General features: G+C 62.4%; 8 protein-coding genes across 8 annotated transcripts; 5 read left to right on the forward strand and 3 right to left on the reverse strand.

The window, feature by feature from the left end:
• Positions 1-590: 590 nt before the first annotated feature.
• Positions 591-1,411, forward strand: PLICBS_008012 (endoplasmic reticulum retention protein; the record flags this gene model as incomplete). The annotated part of the gene is made up of 4 exons (XM_018324512.1): positions 591-618; positions 673-731; positions 795-861; positions 918-1,411. 4 exons carry the CDS (start codon positions 591-593, stop codon positions 1,409-1,411), a joined length of 648 nt encoding a protein of 215 aa, XP_018177691.1.
• Positions 1,412-2,020: 609 nt separating this feature from the next.
• PLICBS_008013 (transcription initiation factor TFIID subunit 10) lies at positions 2,021-2,807 on the forward strand (the record flags this gene model as incomplete). Its single annotated transcript, XM_018324511.2, has 2 exons — positions 2,021-2,281; positions 2,388-2,807. 2 exons carry the CDS (start codon positions 2,021-2,023, stop codon positions 2,805-2,807), a joined length of 681 nt encoding a protein of 226 aa, XP_018177690.2.
• A 370-nt stretch (positions 2,808-3,177) lies between these two features.
• PLICBS_008014 (mitochondrial 37S ribosomal protein uS19m) lies at positions 3,178-3,724 on the reverse strand (the record flags this gene model as incomplete). The annotated part of the gene is made up of 3 exons (XM_018324510.2): positions 3,178-3,481; positions 3,562-3,577; positions 3,682-3,724. The coding sequence occupies 3 exons, from the start codon at positions 3,722-3,724 to the stop codon at positions 3,178-3,180; spliced, it is 363 nt and encodes a 120-aa protein (XP_018177689.2).
• A 1,132-nt stretch (positions 3,725-4,856) lies between these two features.
• Positions 4,857-6,047, forward strand: PLICBS_008015 (uncharacterized protein; the record flags this gene model as incomplete). Its single annotated transcript, XM_065601300.1, has 2 exons — positions 4,857-5,403; positions 5,497-6,047. 2 exons carry the CDS (start codon positions 4,857-4,859, stop codon positions 6,045-6,047), a joined length of 1,098 nt encoding a protein of 365 aa, XP_065457372.1.
• A 488-nt stretch (positions 6,048-6,535) lies between these two features.
• PLICBS_008016 (aromatic prenyltransferase (DMATS family)) lies at positions 6,536-8,146 on the reverse strand (the record flags this gene model as incomplete). The annotated part of the gene is made up of 2 exons (XM_018324508.2): positions 6,536-6,704; positions 6,888-8,146. The coding sequence occupies 2 exons, from the start codon at positions 8,144-8,146 to the stop codon at positions 6,536-6,538; spliced, it is 1,428 nt and encodes a 475-aa protein (XP_018177687.2).
• A 2,366-nt stretch (positions 8,147-10,512) lies between these two features.
• On the forward strand, positions 10,513-13,182 carry PLICBS_008017 (uncharacterized protein; the record flags this gene model as incomplete). The annotated part of the gene is made up of 1 exon (XM_018324507.2): positions 10,513-13,182. The coding sequence occupies one exon, from the start codon at positions 10,513-10,515 to the stop codon at positions 13,180-13,182; it is 2,670 nt and encodes an 889-aa protein (XP_018177686.2).
• Positions 13,183-13,916: 734 nt separating this feature from the next.
• Positions 13,917-15,144, forward strand: PLICBS_008018 (uncharacterized protein; the record flags this gene model as incomplete). The annotated part of the gene is made up of 3 exons (XM_018324506.2): positions 13,917-14,000; positions 14,156-14,359; positions 14,542-15,144. The coding sequence occupies 3 exons, from the start codon at positions 13,917-13,919 to the stop codon at positions 15,142-15,144; spliced, it is 891 nt and encodes a 296-aa protein (XP_018177685.2).
• Positions 15,145-15,508: 364 nt separating this feature from the next.
• Positions 15,509-17,613, reverse strand: PLICBS_008019 (uncharacterized protein; the record flags this gene model as incomplete). The annotated part of the gene is made up of 4 exons (XM_018324505.2): positions 15,509-15,986; positions 16,153-16,294; positions 16,389-16,497; positions 16,591-17,613. The coding sequence occupies 4 exons, from the start codon at positions 17,611-17,613 to the stop codon at positions 15,509-15,511; spliced, it is 1,752 nt and encodes a 583-aa protein (XP_018177684.2).
• Positions 17,614-20,433: the final 2,820 nt, after the last annotated feature.

A 20,433-nucleotide genomic window follows, 5' to 3' on the forward strand; every position in this document is an offset into this window, starting at 1 on the left:
AATGGCTATACTTGACGCACAACGGCGGTATGTTGGTCAAAGTTGGCGTTGCTTTCGCGCGTGTAGTTTGGCAAGTGCGAATTAAATCTTTCCAGGCTGTTTGTCACTCGGGCTCCGTCTGGCCCCTCCGGTGTCTGTGATGCACTGTGTGATTATGTAACATTTCAGGGAGAGGAAGTGACCTGGAGCCCAGCCTCTGGAGCCGCTGGCGTCCAATGCCCTTGCACGCGGCCGCTAAGCCGGATCAGGCCAGTTCCTGGCGCTACAGCGCCCGCGACGGCGGCAGCCAAAGCCCTGCAAGCTCGCGCTACGGGCGGCGCGCCCGCCCAATGAGCTCACTGTCGCGATCGTGTCCTTTCCATTTCTCCAGCTCCAACCTCGCCCGTCACACCGCATGCGGCCGCCCCAAACTCTGCTCCGACACGAACGACAAGAACCAGGTCGCGCCCAGCCGCCCGCTCCCTCGAGCCCACCGACTTGCCATCGAATCGAAACCTCCCGCCGGCTGCTCCCGCAGCGCCCCTCGACCAGGACCACAACACCCCCGTTGCTATAGCGAAAGCGAGCTGCCGAGCAGCTAATTGAACACGATGCCGCTCAACGTCTTCCGCGTCGCCGGTGCGTCTCCTGCCGCTGCTGCGCGACCTGAGGGCGAATGCTGACGATTCGCAGCGGATCTTTCCCATCTGGGAAGCATCTTTATCCTCCTCCACAAGATGGTGCAGATGAACGTACGTCGCCGCCTCCAGCTGCCACCCCTCGTTATCCAGAGCGTGTCCGGCTAACTGGCGCAGAGCTGCTCCGGCATTTCCTTCAAGTCACAAGCGCTCTATCTCTTTGTCTACGTCACGCGATATCTCGGTACGCCGCCACCCCTGATGGCTCGCTGCGTCAATCCAGGCTGACACCTCGCGCAGACCTCTTCTCGACACATAGCTTCTACAATCTCGTCTTCAAAGTCATGTTTATCGGTTCGCAGGGCTACATCATCTACCTCATGACCAACGCCTACAAGCCCACCAACGACCCCAACGTCGACACGTTCCGCGTCCAATACCTCCTCGGTGGCGCGGCCGTCCTCGCCATCCTCTTCCCGTACAAGTACACCATCTCGGAGATCCTCTGGGCCTTCTCCATCTGGCTCGAGTCGGTCGCCATCCTGCCGCAGCTCTTCATGCTGCAGCGCACCGGCGAGGCCGAGACCATCACCACCCACTACCTGTTCGCCCTCGGCAGCTACCGTGCGCTCTACATCCCCAACTGGATCTACCGCTACTTTGCCGAGCCCGACCACAAGCCCGACTGGATCGCCATCATCGCCGGCCTCGTCCAGACCGTCCTGTACAGCGACTTCTTCTACATTTACTACAACAAGGTGCTCAAGGGCAAGAAGTTCAAGCTTCCTGTATAAAGACCGGCAATGGGCCGACCAACCGCTCGCACCGCGACGCGACGCGACGAATGGATATCAAGGTGACCACAGGCGAATGCAGCCTGCTGGACGTGGCACGGCACCGCGGGTGTCTTCTTGAGCGGCTAAAAAAATAACCCCAGCATACGGGGCGGCACGGACGGCGTTGGCGGCAAACTAAGAGAGGCGAAAATGACCATGGTGTCTCTGGTTTGACTTGGAATGTGCCGCGATATAGATGGCGATGAACCCATGAGCCTCCCGCAGGCGGTGTGGTGGTGTACTTGTACAAGTACAGGCCCAACGGCCATGAGGAGGCGCGTCTTCAAGGATCGATGTGTAATAACGACAGAAAAATATCTTGTGCAATTTATTGGTTTTATCGAAGACGCTGTCCTGTACAAAGGCTTGCTGTGTTGATTAAGCCCCCTGTCTGACAATCATGTGTTGCCCTCACTTCGTGAAGTGAGCTGCAATGCCGCGTCAGAGCCGCACGGATCCAGTCACGTGATGCTTACTTGCACTCGCCCGACCCACCTCTTGATGTCAGTTGCAGCGCGACCACTGCCGCCCTCCAACTCCATGCAACAAACACATCGGAGCATCACCATGGCGAGCGAAACGCCCACAAACGCCGACTCCCAGGCAGCACCTACGGTGAACGGCCAGCCGCAGCCGTCTCAACAGCCATCACAGCCGCCGCAGCAGCAACCGCCCGCCGAGCCTGCACCCATCGTCGACGGCCCCAACCCGCCCGCCCCGACCGCGCCCACCCCGACCGCGCCCACTGGCGCCGAGCCCCGGCTGGCGACGCGCAAGGACATTTCGCTGCGCGAGTTCCTGCACAAGATTGATGACTATGCCCCGATTGTACGTGCCCACCCCGCCGTGTGCAGCTTCCTTTGATGAAGATGCGCCGAGGGAATAGCGAGCGCGACGGGACATCACGCTAACCACCATCTCACCCCGCGTATAGATCCCCGACGCAGTCACGCACTACTACATGACCAAGGCCGGCCTGCCGCCGCCCCCGCAGACCGACCCCCGGCTCGCGCGGCTCCTCGCCCTCGCGACGCAAAAGTTTGTCGCCGACGTCGCCGCCGACGCGTACCAGTACAGCCGCATCCGCGGCGCGAGCAACACCAACAACCCGATGGGCTCGCTCGGCGCCGCGGCCGGCTTCCCGATCCCCGGGCAGCAGGCCGGCGGCCAGGCTGGCGGTAAGGACCAGAGCAAGGGCGGCGCGGGTGGCGCACCCCTGGGCATCCAGCGGCCTGGTTATGGTGGCGGCGGCCAGGGCGGCAGCCAGAACCGGACGGTGCTCACCATGGAGGACCTGGGCATGGCGGTTGGGGAGTACGGCGTCAACGTCAAGAGGGGAGAGTTTTACCGATAAAGACGCCTCGCGCAACGCACTATGGGCCCTGGATACGGCTTGGTGGATGGATGGATGGACGGACGATTCTGGTCATGCATGGCGTTAGGGATGGTTTTCCGGAATGGCGTTTCGGCGGTGCGCCTCGCAAATACAGGCAGCACCCTAGATTTGATAAATTGATGATATCCCGCGTGAGCACGCATGCATGCGCTTGTATAGTCATTATGCTTCGTGTTGGTACAAAATGCTGCTGTTGTACAGGGTATCCGGAGCCCGCATCGCGCACGCAGCTCCCTGTTGCTCCTCCGCTTTGCCTTCCTTCGCCGCCGATCCATTTTATTTCCTGTCCCAAATGTTTGGTTTCCGCGTTCTGCATCACCGCAATGTGTCAGCGCGCGCTCTCCACTCCATGGCTTGGAACCCGCGTCCTCTGGCCTGGCCGGGCCACCACCTCGTCCTCGGCCGCACACGGCGAGCCAGTTGTAGCGGGGAGGGGAAGAGAAACGTACGGTGAAAACTCGCCGAGCTTGTGGCCGACCATGTCCTCGGTAATCACCACCTGGTGGTAGTCCTTGCCGTTGTGGATCTCGAACTTGAGCCCGACGAAGCTGGGCAGGATGGTCGCGGAGCGGGCCTGCGTGCGGACGGGGGGCACCTTGTCGCCCTGCTTCTTGGGGAACACGATCGGAAGGCTGCGCGCCGGTTCGAAAAGTTTTCATGTTAGGTCTGCGAGTACGGTTCGGGCGGGAGGGGTGGTGGGTGCTTCTCTTACGGCACGAGGTGCGGCCCTGCGAGAAAGTGTTAGCCCTTTTGCGACGCATTGAGGCTCGTGAGGGAGTGGGAGGATTGGGGGAAAACGGGGGAGGAGGGGGGGACGGAAATGGAAACTGACCCTTCCATACGGAGCGCTTGAGCAGCAGGCGGGTGGGCTGCATTGTCGGTCGCGAGATGTCTGCGTTCTGGGGTTGGAAGCTTGCGAGAGTGACGCTGCGAAGGTTGAAGAAAGACTGCCCGGATTGGAGGTCACGTGACTGGGTTGATGGGCCGGGTGAGTGACAAGTTGGGAGTTGAGGAAGCTGCGGTCTGCTAGAGCAGAGGCTTGTGTATGTCTAATCTAGGTAATGATTGGATAGTTTATAGGTGGCACTCGCGCCCTCAACAGAGAATTGGGAAGGACTTGCAATACAATTCGTCTGGTCTTTGGCAGTGCATCAACGCTTGAGCTGACTTGGATCGTTGTCCGTTGTCATCAGCGCTACAGAGTGACATCAGCAATGACAATGACAACTTGTAGCGATGAGGCCCAAGAGCGCATTTAACACTTGTTTGTTATACCTGGACACGCGTATATACACTTTCCGTCAAGAGATCCTGCCGGCAGAAGCACCCGTGACGGTTCTACACGCAAAAATATGAGCGATACAGGGTAAGCCACTGCTAGTCGGGCGATCTTGGAGCGGCCTGGCTCGCGTCTGTTCCAGACCCCTGGAAAAGTGTTCCGTGGCGGCGGCGGCGCCCTTTGTCCACTGACTAGCGGCGCGGACCCCGAACCAACCCGCTGCCGACGAGAGCGATCCATCCATCCCATCCCCCGTCCATCCAATCCGTTCCAATCGATTTACTGGCCACTTTGCAGCACCGAGTTCGTCCACTTTGTCCCATCGCCTGCCATCATCATCATTCCACATACCGACCTACATCGCCGCGCTTTCCTTTCGCTTTCGAGGAACACCTTTTGCTCCGACAGCAGGATCCCCGACAGCAGCCCGGTCCCAGCATATCAGCGTGCGTGCTGCCATCGAAGGGGGCCCTTGACGACGCGCTGCTGCTGCTGCTGCTGCTGCTGCTGCCACGTGCGGGAGCCAAAACTCCGCAGCACCTCTCAAGTCACCTCACTTGACGGCCACCACCAACGACCACGCCGCCTCGCTCGCTCGAAGATCCCGCTCGACGGCTCCCGCCATCACGACACGCCGCCGCGGCGTCGATCAGCCCACGACACACCCGACATAAAAAACCGTTGCATGCCCATCTCGCCGCTAAGCACCAGTCCTCGTTCGTTTCTCGATGCCGAGCGCCACAGCGTCCGGCGCCAGCACCGGCGGCGGCGACTCGTCGTCGGCGCCGCGCTCCCGCGACCACAAGCAGGGCAACCAGAACCGCACCTTCACCGTCGAGCAAAAGGAGGCGGTGCTGCGCATCCGGAAATGCGGCGCCACGGCCTTCTACGACATCCTGGGCCTCGAGTCGGTCAAGACGTCGTGCACCGACTCGGACATCAAAAAGGCCTACCGCAAGCAGTCGCTGCTCACGCACCCGGACAAGAACGGCCACGAGCACGCCGATGAGGCCTTCAAGATGGTCAGCCGCGCCTTTGGCATCCTCGGCGACAAGGAGAAGCGCGACAGGTACGACCGCTTCGGCGGCGACCCGGACAGCCGCTTCCAGAGCGCCCAGGCCCAGAACCCCTTTTCTGGCTTCGCCAGGAGGGCGCCCTCGGGCGGCATGGGCGGCGGCGGCGGCGGCGGCATGTGGGAGGAGGAGGTCAGCCCGGAGGAGATGTTTGCGCGCTTCTTTGGCGGCGGTGGCGGCTTCGGCGGAGGGCCGTTTGGAGGTGAGACATGATTCCTATCCTTTTCACTGACACGGTTGTTGTTTTTTTCTTGTTGGGCGGCACGTTTTGCTAACGAGACAGCCTTTGACACAGGACCGCAGTTTGTGTTCAACTTTGGCGGCGGCCCCGGCATCCGAGTGCACCAGTTTGGCGGCGCGCGGCCACGGCGGCGACCACGCGACGCGCAGCCCGGCCAGCCCGGCCAACAGCAGCAGCAAAACGGCGGGCTGCAGAACCTCATCGGCCTGCTGCCCATCCTCTTCTTCTTCATCCTGCCGCTCCTGTCGTCGCTCTTCTCGGGCTCGTCGTCGGCGTCGGCCACGCCGCGCATGGTGTACGACAACCCGCAGCCGCCGTACACGCAGGGCCGGGTGACGCCCGAGCTCAAGGTGCACTACTTTGTCAACCCGGGGGACGTGGCGTCGTACAGCAAGGCCAAGCTCGGCGCGCTGGACCGCACCGCCGAGAACAACCTGGTGCGGCACCTGGGCAACGAGTGCGGCAACGAGAGGATGTACCAGCGGAGGCTGCGCGAGGACGCCATGGGCTGGTTCTACCAGGACCCGGACAAGATGGCCAAGGCCAACGCGTACAAGATGCCGTCGTGCGAGAGGCTCGAGAAGATGGGCATCCCCACGCGGTGACGCGACGGTTTTGGTCACTTCTTGACGGTGATTGGGAACGTCGGATGGAACGGCTGCAGAGGATGCCTGTGTGCGCGTCGACAGGTTGTTGTAAGAAGGGACGATGATGGGGCCTGGAGTCGGCGTTTTATTTTCCCTCCCCTGTTGGTCGAGCCTTGGTCCTCGCATGGCAAGCAGCACTGCATAGCAATGACATGGCATAATGATGTTGAGGCTCACCGAGACGGTCGACTGCGACGGTGATGGCGATGGTGACGACGTGGGATGGGTCGTATGTGTGCCCTGTGGTAGTAGACGGGGCCGCTTGACCGACAAGTTTGTGGGTTACTATGCCAAGACATTGCCAATGGCTTCCTATGCATGCTCTACGCTTTCGTATACAAAGTACATGATATCATAAAGGGCTCTCTCTATCACTGCCAAATCTAGCGTCGTATATACTCCGGTTCCCTCTCGTCTTTCTCTTTCTTCCGCAACGTCGCCCATCATCATTCTTGCGGTAGCTGCTGCTGCTGGCCCTTTCTGGCCTCGCGGGCGGCCGTCTCCTGAGCCAGGATCTGGGGGCACAGGTATGTGACGATGCGGAGCTGGTCCTTTTGCAGCGCGCAGCTCACGTAAAAGTGGCTTCCGACGTGGGACTCGAGGAGTTCGGTGCCACTGTGCGAAGTAAAGGTTGATACCTGTTAGCATGTGGTCATTCTTCAACAGGAAGCGGAGGGGGGAACCAGTCCGCGCTGGAGTGAGAGTGTTCTCGGGGGTAACTCAGGTATACATGAGAAGGGAGGCGAGGAGAGTAGAGGGGAGAGGAAGAGAGCAGAAGGGAGAGAGAGAGGCACGCACTAGATATTCTTAAGTGCCCGCTCGTAATTGTCCATCTGGGGGAGCATATCCTCTGCGTCCCTTCTCGTGGAAAAGTACTGCCTCAGCCGCTGCAGGACCTCGGCGTCGCTGCGACAAAACGACATGGGGGAAATGTACACCTTTGCCGACGCGGGCTTGCCTCCACCGACGGTAAAGTAAAAGCCCGGTCCGTCGCGCTCCTTGCCGCCCGAGGGCATCACGTCGGGCGCGTCCTCGCCGATAAAGATGCGCCAAAAGTCCTTTACGTCGGCGAGCGCCTCGGGGGAGTACGCAGCGGTGAGGTCGTAGCGCCCGCCGAGCGACAGCGCGTCGAGCAGGTACTCGACGGTGGTGGCGGGGGCGCGCGTGTAGATCTTGATGCGCGAGGCGCGCGGGTCGACGAGGTCGAAGGAGAAGATGCCCGTCTCCATGCCCCAGCGCGTGGCCGCCTCGTGGAGGTAGTCGAGCAGCGGGCCGGCGTTCAGGTGCTCGAGCTGGTCAGGGGGCAGGGTCTGTACGGCGCGCGTCACGACGTCGAGGTTGGAGACGCCGGCGCCGAGCGCCTGCGCGCGCAGGCCGGGGAACATGTACAGCTTGACCATGGGGTCGCCGCGACGGCTGATGTCGCGCGTCACAAAGGTACCGGCCTGGGGCGCGAGCTCAAAGTTGAGCTTATCGTCGAGGCGCACGCGGCCCACGTCGGAGGGCAGGACGGCGGCGGAGAAGTGGCGGTACCACTGGAGGTCGAGCCCCGAGACGAGGCCCTGGGCGTCGAGGTGACGGATCCAGGCGTCCGTCTCGCGGGCGTTGGCCGGATCGGCGGGCGTGCCGGCGAGGGGCCCGATGGGCTCGAAGGAGGTGCGGACGACGCCGCGGCCGCCGGGCCCCCATTCCCAGCTGAAGTCGATAGGGGTGCCGTCGGGGGTCTGGGGGCTGCGCCAGCGCATGTCGCCCGTCTCCGGGTCGGGCGAGGGGCCTAGCTCGGGGACGACGTGCAGCGCGTAGAAGAGCAGCTCGCTGTACTGGTCGGCCTTGGGATAGCGAGCCTGGGCGAGGAGCTCGGCGAGGTGAGGCCCAGACTTGTCCCACCAGAACTGGTGGTCGCGGTTGTGGAAGCGGATGACGGAGTTGACGACATCGAGGGGCTGCTGAAGTTTGCTGGCCTTTGAGTCCAGTGAGCCGTTGGCTGCCGCGCCCTGGGCATGTGTCTGCGACACCACGTCTGTGGTGGCAGCGGCGGTGGTCGTGGCTCCGGGCATGGCTGCGTCGCTGTGCTTCGCTGTAAGGAATCTGGAAGGGTGTCTCTTCAGGGGTAGCGGCCGAGTTGCGTTCCCGAGAAAGCGCCTTGAGAGTCTGGTGATATATACCCTCCTCCAGACTTACACGGCCAAACTGCACATGTGCTTCCTCCTGACTTATCAGACGCTGACCATGCTCCTGCTCGACCTGCCAGGCAAACACCAAGGGTCCTGGGGTCGAGTATATCGCTCAGCGCGTCGTAGTGCTTACAGGAGTTGCGAGATGCGAGGGCTCCTTCCTATCTGACGCTCCCCTATGCCGGCCCTTGGTCGCATCCATGGCTGGCGGCAGCGTTAGCCAAAAGTCCCTGGTGTCTTGTCTGGCAACACCACCTCTGGGGTCGAACGAGCCATTGGCTTGTGGCCTGGAGCGTCTACCGCCGCCAGGGACTGGCGTTGCAGGCGGGCCTAGTCTAAGCTCCCCAAGGAATGAGTTGCTGACTGTCTTGGTGAGACGGCAAGTCGCCGCCTGCATCTCGAACCGACGAGTCACTCGCGCGATGCTCATCTTGCCCTATGCAAGCTCCGGGGGCGTGCCAATCAGGAAGAGAGACGCGGGTGATATGTGCTCGGAGACATATTGTCTACAGACGCAGCAGCTCGGGCCGCTCGATGCTCGGGTCCGCGATGGCAGCGGGAGGCCGAAGAGCCGCTGCTGTGCGACGTCGCAGATTCTGCTGTATTGGTCCTAGAGCCAGATGAGGCTAAGGCGGCGGAAGCAAGGCGCGTCGCTTGCCGTGCCGCGGATGCCAGGTTCTAGAGCAGCCCTAGGGCGGCCGGGCAGTGGCGACAAAGACTGGATAGGATGGCCAACCCTGCCAAGGAGGATGGCGCTGCTGCATGCTAAATGCCACGATCGACGCACGACTATGCTTCTAGAAGGCAGGCGGTTTGGTCGAGGGGATGGTATGGTGAGACGCGGAGACGCGAGAATGTGATCACCTGCGAGGATAGAAAAGGGCCCCCAGGAACTTCCTTGACTGAGGAAAATATGATTAGATTTTTGGTAGCAGAATCCGGCCTCCTGCAGCCAGGAGATTCAATGTCAGGGGATCTTGTTGGACGGCTCGCCAGCGTCTGCACGTGGTGAGCCGCCCCATTTCAGCGACAACCGACGCTTACCCAAATGCATTGCAGTGAATGATGAATAAGCGGAGTAAGAGAAATAGTACCCCGGCATCGCTTATCATCTGATGAGGGATTGTTGCTGCGTTGCGGTGTACCCTCGCTGGGCTGGCGGCTGCTCGCCCGGATCGATCGATGCTCGGCGGGTGGAAGTCGGGTCAAGTTTGAGGCTCAGTGTGGGCACCCAGTGAGCGGCCGGAGGGGCAGCGAAATGAGGCAGCGTCAGTGTGGCGAGTGGCACCAGCCGCCTGGCGCAAACGTGGCTGGAGTTGCGTGGCCTGTGGCGGGAGCTGATGGGCAGTCCATGGCTGGGTAGATGACCCGACCGCTGCCGCTGCGGACAGTCGGCGCGGACTGCTTTCGTGTCGAGGACGCGCAATCAAGAGGGCGCTAGAGCTGTTTGGAGTCTTCTGGTGCGCAGCGTTGACGAAAGCGCGTCGTATGCGTCCCTTGCGGCGTACAAATTGGTGACATTTGCAGTTGCAATGTCTTTGGGGACTGCTATCCAGTTGTCTGAATCAAGTGTCTTCTTTGGCAGCCAGTGTCCGCGTGTGTGAAGTACAGCGTCCATCACTGCACTGGCACAGCCACTGTCTCAGTGAGGTGCTGCGTTGTGCTGCCAAGGCCCCGCTGAACGTAGGTCGTCGCCCAGCGCCCGCCCGCCCGCTGTGGGGAGTGACGTGGAGGCGGGTGCAGCTGGTGTGGCCGCCGCGGGAGCTCGACTGGCTGGTGCCTGGATCCGCTGCGGCTCGGGGCACGTCCACTTGCACCGTCGTCACCGCCCGCCTCTTGGCCCATGCCGGCCCCATCTCGACACTGTCAAATCACCTCCGTTGCTTTCCAGCTTCCGCCACACTCTGCTCTGTACACGACGATCGGAGCATTCGCCAACGGTCCGACGAGAAAAAGCCCGGCCCTGTGACGCTGCGCGTCGCATCAAGTCGGCGGCTCTCTTCCTCAACCACTTCCTCATCATCATCATCATCGTCGCCGTCGTACCCCAGGCTTCCCCACGCCCGCCCACGCCACTAAACGCACCGCTTACATCATCGCTCTGGCCATCCGCCGCCAGCTGCCTCGAGCTTCAACTCAATCCCCCGCCGCCGCTCGCTCGCTCGACTGATTGACGTCGACCAAGCGTCGAGAGCCATTTACCAGTGGACCTGAAACATCGGTGGCCTCCCGAGGCCGACTGACGCATCATGGTCACCAAACCGCTGCCCGGCGACCCCCCGACCGCTGCGGCTCCCGCACCGCGACCGAACGATGCCCCGCGAGATGGCTGGGACGACCCGCTCAACGACAACACCTGGGAAGACGTCGGCCCCCGAGCCGACGCTGTAGATGCACATGTCAGCAGGCGACATGACGTTCCGGCGGCCCTGCGTCCCGGCCGGGGCCCGCTGAGCGCCGCCGCCGATGACGACGACGGCAATGTCTGGGACGAGGCGCGCAGCCAGCAACCAAGCGACGCAGACAGGTTGGCACAGGTCCCCGACGCTCTCAAGCCCGGCGGCGGCGCCAACCGTCTCGAGACGAATCCGTTCCTCAAGAGGAAACCTGTCCCGCAAACCCAAGACGAGCCCTCTGGATCCTCACCAACGCCACCAACCGACTCCTTCGCCCGGCTGGACCTCGACTCGGGAGATCAGACCAGCAATCCCTGGCACGCCACCGCCGAGTCCCATTCGCAAAAGGCGTCGAGCGGGCGGCAGACGCCCCAGAGGCAGCCAGTGCTTCTCGATGACGACAACGACCCCTGGACTGCGAGCGAACCTCCGCCGCCCCAGCCACCGGCGAAGCAATCGCCGGCACTGCTGTCGCTGCCTTCGGACGAAGGGTCTGCCTGGAACGACGATGTCCGCCCCGAAAAGGCCAAGATTGTGATTGAGCCCCCGACTCCGGCGCCTGCAGCTGCCATGTCCAATGACCTCCTGGAAGAACCGAATGTTTGGGACGACCTTGGCTCCCTGGACAAGGGCAAGTCCAAGGCCGCAGCCGCGTCGCCAAACCAGCAGGCCCAGCTGGATGACTGGAACCTGATCGATGTCGACTCGTCATCCGACCAGCCGAAACAACCTGAACAAATAGAGGACACCGCGGACACGGGTGAGAAGCCCCCATTGCCACCGAGGGACAGCGAGCGGCCGCGCTGGGTTCCCTCCAGAGAGCCCGTGGACGGCAAATCAGAGACATACCAAGTCAAGAACATCCGGTGGCACGACGATACCTCGGCCAAGAACCCACGGACGTCGCCCATCTTGATACAGAACAAGAATGGGCCGTGTCCGCTGGTCGCCCTGGTCAACGCCCTGACCCTGACCACGCCCGCTGACATCCCGGATACGGCCCTGGTGCAGGTGCTGCGGTCGAGGGAGCAGATCAGCCTGAACCTGTTGCTGGACGCCGTCTTCGACGAGCTCATGTCGCCGCGGCGGACCAGCTCCGAGGATGCGCTGCCCGATGTGGGCGACCTGTACGGCTTCTTGCAGAGCCTGCACACGGGCATGAACGTCAACCCGCGCTTCATCCCAACGCCCGAGATGGTGACTGCGTATAAGCGCACGTCGCTCACGCACTTGCATCCGACGGAGCGTGGCGAGCTGATTCCGGGCACCTTTGAGAACACGGCCGAGATGAGCCTGTATGCGACCTTCTCCATCCCTCTCATTCACGGGTGGCTCGCCGCACGCTCGGAGCCCGTGTACGAGGCGCTGGAGCGGCAGGCGGCGTCGTACGAGGAGGTGCAGAACCTCTTGTTCCGCGAAGAGGAGCTCGAGGACAAGCTGTCCAACTCCGAGGCCGGACTGACCGAGGCGGAGCAGCAGCTATACCAGGACATTGTCACCATCAAGATCTTCCTGCACGAGTCGGCGACGCAGCTCACGCCGTGGGGGATCGAGGTGATTGGCAAGGCCATGCGACCAGGCACGTTTGCCATACTGTTCCGGAATGACCACTTTAGCACGCTCTACTGCCACCCGCACACGATGCAGCTGCTGAGTCTGGTGACGGACGCGGGCTACGGCAGCCACGACGAGGTAGTCTGGGAGAGCCTGGTGGACGTGAACGGCGAGCAGACGGAGTACCTGTCTGGGGACTTCAGGGTGGTTGGGGGCGGCGGCACCGTTGCCGGCAGCTCCAGCGGCGCCACGGCAGACCATGGAGGCGAATGGACGACGGTGCAGGGGAGGCGAGGCAAGGCGCCGCAACACGAGGACGAGGCGCCGATGAGCCCCCAGCACGAGCAGGAAGACCGCGACCTCGCGCTGGCGTTGCAGCTGCAGGAAGAGGAGGACCAGCGCCACCGCGAGGAGCAGGCGCGTCGGCGGAGGGAGAGCATACTCTCTGAACAGTACATCGAACAGCAGGGCCAGCGGCCGGGGCCCGTCAGCCGAGGCCACCGGCGCACCCAGTCGGGCGCCGGGACGGGCATCGCACCGGAGCGACGGAGCTCTAACAGCGTCAACGTTCCGGTGCTGTCGGCGTCGCACTCTCAGCCGCGACTCTCGGTCAACACGACGCCGGCGGTGGCGCAGCAGGTGCGGCCGCTGGTGCCCCCGCGGCGGCAGGCCGTGTCGCGGGCGGCAGACGCCGAGGGCGATGACGCGCCACCGTCGTACGAGCAGGCGGCGCACGACAGAGCGTTTGTGCCGCCGGCAGGGCACCCGAGCCACGCGGGGAGCAGCCCGGTGGCGTCGCGGCAGACGTCGAGGACGAGCTCCACCGGCCAGGCGTCACAGCAGCAGCAGCAGCAGCAGCAGCGCCCGATGGGCATGGGGTCTCCGGCAACGGGGAGGCGGGTGCCTGTGAGCTCGGGGCCGCCGCCGGCGGTGCACCAGGGCCGTGACCGGGACTGCGTGGTGATGTGATGTGATGAAGGAGCAACGAGTGTGATGCCGATATGTCGTTGCACTTATGCGCATCATGGGCGTTTTATGACAATGTGAGCGGGGCATGGCGTTTTGGGGAGCATCACCTACTTCTGCCGAGTGCATGGATTATCTACTCTGTACATTCTGTGGCGAGTGCGCAGGACCATTGCGACGAGCATGGGATATGGCATGTACGACGTAATTATCTCGGGACTGGAAGTGTGATGTGTGTATATGTACATTGCCAAGTCAAGTCAATCAGTCTTGAAGCTATTCAGCGCTGCTATGAGCAGTGCCGCGGGGGAACTGCTGGTGGTTTAGCAGTTGGCAATTTAGTTGGCGCGTCTCCACATTAAATCGGCCCAGGGGCTGGGCTCGACACATCGCGGCATGCATGTCATCGACTCTCTCTCTCTTTCTCTTTCTCACTTTCACGAATGTACGACCTCGCGTGTTCTTTCCAAACCTTGATCCTTCCCCAACTTGTGTGGCTTTTTCTCTCGCGTCGCAACGCGCTCCCACCGACACGCGCCGCTCTGGCAGCTATACTTTTTCTGCGGGCTGTGAATCCTGGAGACGACGCGCCGTCCTCGAGATCGGGCAAGGAGGAACGCACCGGCGGTCGCAGCTCGGGATAGGACAGGAAGCGAAGCGCACCGAGGCGGTCGTGAAGCAGCGGCGGCGACAGTAACAGAAGCAGCAGCAGCAGCAGCAGCAGCAGCAAGCCCGCCATGGCCATCATCGACGGCTGGCTCCCGCCCACGCGGGCACACTACGACCTCATCCTGCGGGTGTGGCAGTTTGCCTTTCCGCCGGTACGCAACGCTCTCCTTTCCTGCAGTTCCTTTCTTCCTCATTTCTCATACGCCTTGTTCTCGTTCTCCGTCCTCTCGTGCCCCTCTCACGCGCCTGCCCCCCCCTCCCTCTGTGTGACGACGATGATGAACCCCAAAGGCTGACGGCAGCGCAGCTCGCGTCCATCCAGTGGCTCGTGCGCTGGTACCCCATGGGCAAGACGAGCGTCGCCAGCAGGCTCAACCTGCCGGGGCGCGTCGCCTGGATGACGATGGAGGCGCCGGGCTTCCTGACGCTGTTGTACCTGATGAGCACGATGCCGGAGCGGCACGGCATCGACGACCTGCCATGGCAGAATCGCGTGCTGGGCGGCCTGTTTGTAAGTCTTTTCCCTCCCTCCTCACTTCCTCACACCTTTCACCTTTCTCCCCTCTCTGTCAACCCTTCTCCCCTTCTCTTCCCCAGACCTCGCCTCGTCCCGCCTCCGCCTGTGCCTCAGATGCCGCGATGTAACACCCCGCCGAACCCCCCGACTCCCCTCGTCTGACGCGCGCCTCGCAGGTCATCCACTACTCGTACCGCGCCATCGCTTTCCCCCTCCTGCAGCCCTCCATGGCGCCCATCCACGCCCTCGTCTGGGCCGCCGCCCTGTGCTTCCAGCTGCTCAACGCCACCTGCCTCGGCTCCTGGCTGTCCGCCTACGGGCCCGTCACCGCCGACGCCTGGGCCGCGCAGTCGCCCCTCCCGCAGTTCGCCCTCGGCATGCTGCTCTTCTACGTCGGGCTGGCGGGCAACTTTTTCCACGACGAGGAGCTGCGCGAGATTCGCCGCCGCGCCGCCGCCAAGCAGCGCAAGCAGCAGTCCACCAACGGCCAAGGTAAAGTCGCCAACGGTGGCGGCACGGTGGCGGCGAAGCACCACTACGAGATCCCCCAGGCCGGCCTCTTCCGGTACATGCTGTACCCGCATTACTTTTGCGAGTGGGTCGAGTGGCTGGGCTTCGTCATGGCCGCTGGGTGGACGTGCGCCCCTGCGTGGGCGTTTCTCGTAAACGAGGTGGTGTCGATGCTGCCGCGGGCCGTCAACGGGAAGCGCTGGTACGTGGAGAGGTTTGGCGCGGACAAGGTTGGCAAGAAGTGGGCGATTATCCCGGGCGTGCTGTAGTTGACGCTGCGTCATGACGCCGGCGGCGTGAGATGCAGGCGGGGAGGCAAGACGGGGACGTGTCTCTGCGGGAGGCTCTCAGGCAAGGATTATATCCCGTGATGGTTCCTCCATCTCAGTCGGGCATGCATATCACGTCTTGAACGGCCCAGGTTCCAGCATGCTCACTCAGACACATAGATGGTCCAGTCGCAGCATACACTCTTCACCTCGGCAGGCAAGCACTTCGCTGTACATGTAAAACACACAATGGCTTTATACGTCTATCGTGTAACGCTATTCATACGGAAAAGGGGCAGTCATTCCATTGCGACCAGCCCAAGTCCTATCCCCGTCCATCCATCCATCCATCCATCCGTCTCGTCTAAGCCTCAAACGCACGCCCCGTCTTCTTGGGCTTCCCGCCCTTCTCCTTGTAAAACTCGTCGACCCAGCGCTTGACATATGCCACCTCCTGCTGCATCATCTTGCCGACCTCTGGGTTCGCCTCGCCGTTCTTGACGATGGCGTCGTTGCAGTGCGCCGCCTTGGGGAGGAGGAAGACGGGGGCCTCGTCGGTGCTGGCGAGGGGCCCGCCGGGGCGCAGCTCGGCCGACACGGTGGCGGGCCGCCAGGGGTCGAGCTCGCCGTTCACCCACATGAGGCGCGTCGTGTTGACGTGGTCCCAGCCGCCCGTCTTGGCGTTGACCTGCTCGACGGTGCGGCCGCGCGCGAGGCCGTACGTGTGGTCGCCCACCGGGGGGAAGTAGAGGGCGCACTGGCGGCGCGAGTACTCGCGGTCGTAGAGCTTGGGGATGAGGCCGGTGGTGGCCTCGGGGGCCCAGGTCTGCCACCACTCGAAGCTGTGGGTGCCAAAGGTGTTAGTTGTTTTCCCCACGATAAGATTGTGTGATTGTCAGGGGTGAGTGAAACGGGGGGTGTCAACGTTTGTTGAAGATGGTGATGGTGGTGTTGAGAGGGAGAATGTGTATATCATCAGAGACGGGGAGAGGAGGGTCATCAACGTACGGCTCGTTGCACAGATACCACATCCACTGCCTGTTGACCGTGTTGTTGACCGAAGTGTCCGTGTACGACGCCAGCTCGGTATTGTACGAGTCGTAGCAAGCGACCGTGTTGTTGTCCTTCCAGTAGCCAAACGAGGCACACGCTGTTTCAGCACATCCATTAGCCTCTTCTCTCTTCATCCGGTAGTCCCGTCGCGACGATGTATATGGCTATATACCACACATGGTCAGACTTACATCCCGGGATCAAAATCTCGCGCGACCACTTGGCAAAGCCCTTGATGGCCTTGCACTGGCCCACACCATCAGCGCCAGGGGCCGTCGCGTTGCTGCCGGGCCACACGTTCTATCATCAGACACACAGTCAGTAACCTGCTAACATGCACACCACCTCATACACGCAGCTTTTGGGGGAAAAGAGCGGAGACCGGTCACTCACCTCGATGTAGTCGCACATGCGCTGGATCGGGCCATAGCCCGAGTAAAACTGCTGGCTCTGCCAGGCGCCGAGCCCGCCGACAATGGCACTGGCAAAGTCGGCGTCGTGCTTGAGGTCGCCAAAGCCAAACAGGTCCTTGAGACGCTGGCGCTTCTCGGGGGTGCCCTCGGCGAGGACCTTGTCGACGTGGGCGATGACGCGGCGGTAGTCGGCGCTGCAGTTGCGCGGCAGGGCCTGCTCGACGGGCACGTAGTACTGCCACAGCGTCGAGATGTCCTCGACGACGGCGCTCGAGGCGTGGTACGCCCAAAAGGTGCCCGGGGCGAGCACGTTGGTCCACGCGGCGAGCGCGCCCGGGTACGAGCACCCGGACAGCACCCAGGGGGCCTTGTCCGGGCGCGAGCCGCCGTCCTTGTCGAAGGGCAACTGGACGTTCTTGGCAAAGTAGATGAGGTCGGCGACGGACTGGTCGAGCGTCAGGTACTGCAGCGTCTCGGCGGTGAGGTTCTCGTAGGGCGAGCTGCCGCCCCAGTAGCGGTGCTCGAGCAGGATGACGGCGCCGCCGGTGGCCTGGCCGAAGAGGCCCGGGATGGTGCGGTTGGTCGTGTAGCCCTGGTACCCGTCGGCGTTGTTCTCGCCGGGGGCGTTGAGGATGATGGGCGACCCGGGGCCGGCGTAGTGGTCCGCGTTCCACCAGTACCGCTGCGTGAAGGTGCCGAGCGACGGGTTGGCGTGGTCGATGAGCTGCTCGAAGAAGCCCGCCTCCGTCTTGATCTGCGGGCCGGCGGCGCGCTTCACCACGGCGCCCGAGGATGTGAGCTCGTAGCTGAACTCGTCGTCGTCGGGGACGGGCGGGCGGTTCGGCACGGGGCCCAGTAGGGGGTTCGCCAGCTGCATGCCGTGGGCCATGTGGCGCGACGGGATGGGGATGTCCTCGCCGTCGGTGTTGTAGGCGGCCGTGGAGGCCGAGGCGCCGAGCGCCGCCGCGAGGACGGTCGCCGCCGCGAGGGAAAAGCTCCGCATGGCTGAGGTCTGTCACGATACGAAACGGGTACTTGGAGGTGTGTGTGCTTTCTTTCTCCGCAACTGGCTTCTAGAGCGTCGACGGCAACAAGGACGACGACGACGAACGACGACAGAAGCAGTACCACCAGCAGCAGCAACGACAACGAGCGTGTCCTGCCTTGTCCTGTGCCTGATGCCACGAGCAAGTGCCACGCCAGGGGAGGGGGCCAGGGACACCCGACGGCCGCGCCGGCCGGGCACGATATATATACATACATACATATGGAGATGCTACACTGCAGAACCTACGTAGATACTATTATCAAAAGTGGTATGCCTCCTCCGTGGCGTGTGCCCTGCCTGCCTTGCCTGGCTCTCTGCCCGTCCCCGTCCGTGCATTTTGGCGGCTCTCGTGCTGAAGATCGTCGGCTCAGCTACCGTGGCGTATGGCAGTGCAGCCCACGCCCCCCTGTCAGCTGTGGAGAGCGTGACGACTCAAACGACGGCTGGGAGCATGGGGGACATGGACGCCCCCGTCTTACACGGGGCTTATACGGGTGGGCGCTGCGCAGCCGCATCATCAAAGGTGCCCAAAGAGCCTTGCCTTGCCTTGCCTTGTCTTGCGCCCCGGCCCCCCCCCCCCCCAAGGACTGACTGGCAAGGAGCCTCGAGTCCTTCTGGTAGGGTTTTCCCCAACGGCGATCCCATCTTCTCCACCCCTTCTCCAACTCGTCCCCAAGGCACACACACAGAGACCAAAGACAAGAGTGTTAGAAAAAAAAGGCCCGCTGGAAGAGGATGGTGGTACCGCGCGCTGGCCCGCCTGTTCGACGACCTTCCGGAACGGGAAGAGCCGGGCTCGGGCCCCCGGCCGGCGCTTGCTGTCGCCGCGCCCGATTTTCTGCTTTTCCTTCCTCACGCCCGTCCCGCCGCCGACGCCGGAGCCAAGCATTACCCCCGGATGTGGCGCCGAGAAGGAAGGCAAAGAGAGAGAAGGCGGGAGAACACTCTCGTGTCTGGACTTGCGCCCACCCACGGTTCCTCGGCCGCCCTGCATGGGAGGAGGTACATATGCATGCGATGCAGGTGCCCGCAGATACACCCAATACACCAGACCCCCTGCCGGTCGGCCGGGCTGTCGGCGGCGGTCACGTCTTGCCCGTAGCTCCGAAGACGCACGCTTGCCTACCTGCTTGCTTCCCAGTCCATCTGTCTAGCAAACGGACATGGACCAGGGCGGGTTCCCGGCCTGCAGCAATGTCGCCGCGCGTGCCCCAAAGTTCCCCGCAAACCCCCCGGCGGCCCAAATATGCCGATGAGCAAAAGGCACAATCAGTCCAGCCCTGGCCACATCACATACATGATACAGTAGAGTACTTCGTACATTCAGGGACACTATCGATTCCCCGACCCTGGATCTGCCCCCCATGGCCATCCCCATCCCCATCTCCATCTGGATGAGCCGCGTCAAGGCGAGCCACCTGCCTGTTCCTTTCTGGCGACACCCAGCACGCCATCCGTCCTGCATCGTTCTCGTTCAGTTAGATGAGCACGGCACGGGTTTGCGTCGGCAGAGCAGAATTGCAGATACAGATTCGTTGGCACATCAATTGACTAGTCGTCGGCCAGCTCGACGACATGGCCGTGTTGGAACCCCATGGGGTCCGCGTCGTCGGCCAAGTACGTACATGCACAAGCCGGAGCCGTGACGCCAAGCTACAACCCAGGCGGGTAGCTACGACGCTTGCTCCAATCCGTCAGGAGACGGGTACGAATGCCGGCCGGCTGGTCGGTCCCCTGTTGATCCCCGCCGGGAGGATAGCTGCGTGCTATCTCGCTGCAGATGAGAGGGCGTCGATCAGACGTTTCGTTTGTATTGTAGTTGACTACTTCTTCTTTGGGGTAGCTCCGCATCGGCTTGCAAGCAGGACTTGCAAACAGTCCTTGACTGTGCACGGCTAGGCTCCATGATTGCAGCTGCGACAGACACATCGACACCCATGGTTCATCCTCTTGTTGCCAGATGTCGGCCAAGCCCAGCTCAATGGTCTCGGGCATGAGCTTTCCCCCTCGCATTGCGGTTTGCGGCCTTCGCTCCATCCATCAGCTGCCTCCCGTCCCGAACCTCCCGAGGGGGGCAGATATCAGCATAATGCCAACCGCGCGTTTGCGCCGCCGATGCAGTAAACCCGCGAGCCTGTTGCCTCGACGGCGCTGCATTCCCCTTTCGCTGGTCTTGGGGCCACGAACTATGCCCACGCCCCAGGATTTCGGGTAGTACTGGATAACAGACCGGTTGACTCGAGTCTCCTTGCAGATTCCGGCATCGGCCTCGTGCGAGCGTTTGTCACAGCCGTCCCAACAGCTGCCATCTTTCTCCGCGTGGGGTGGTACGAGGCTCAATATGTTTACTGCGAGACGGCCGTCTGCGTAGCCAACCCTCTCCAACGAGTCAGTCTGAGCCGCGAAGGATCGATGGCTCAGCCGCCATTTCGACGTCGTCCGTATTTCGGATGGACTGGATCGGTTTGCTGCCCTAGCCGCGTTCCGCACTGGATCCTCTCCGCCACGCTTTGACAAGCAAACGAGAGATTCGCGTCTACGTCGCCGCTCGCATGTGGGTGTGTTGACCAAGTGGTTATGTATTTCGACGGTCAGTGTGATAGGCAGGCTCGGTCTTTGGCGAGGCTTTGGTATCGCGGCAGGACATCCGTATCGTCCAACTTGCCCTGGTCGCCGTACCTGTAATGAGCAGCCAGGGCGTCCCCCACGATCATGACAGCTGCACCGTTCCCCCCGTCCGTTAGCAAAGAAGGGGCTTCCTCCCGCAGCACAGCA

The sequence above is a fragment of the Purpureocillium lilacinum genome, assembly GCF_023168085.1.
Source record: "Purpureocillium lilacinum CBS 284.36 DNA, scaffold_6, whole genome shotgun sequence".
NCBI lineage: Eukaryota > Fungi > Ascomycota > Sordariomycetes > Hypocreales > Ophiocordycipitaceae > Purpureocillium > Purpureocillium lilacinum.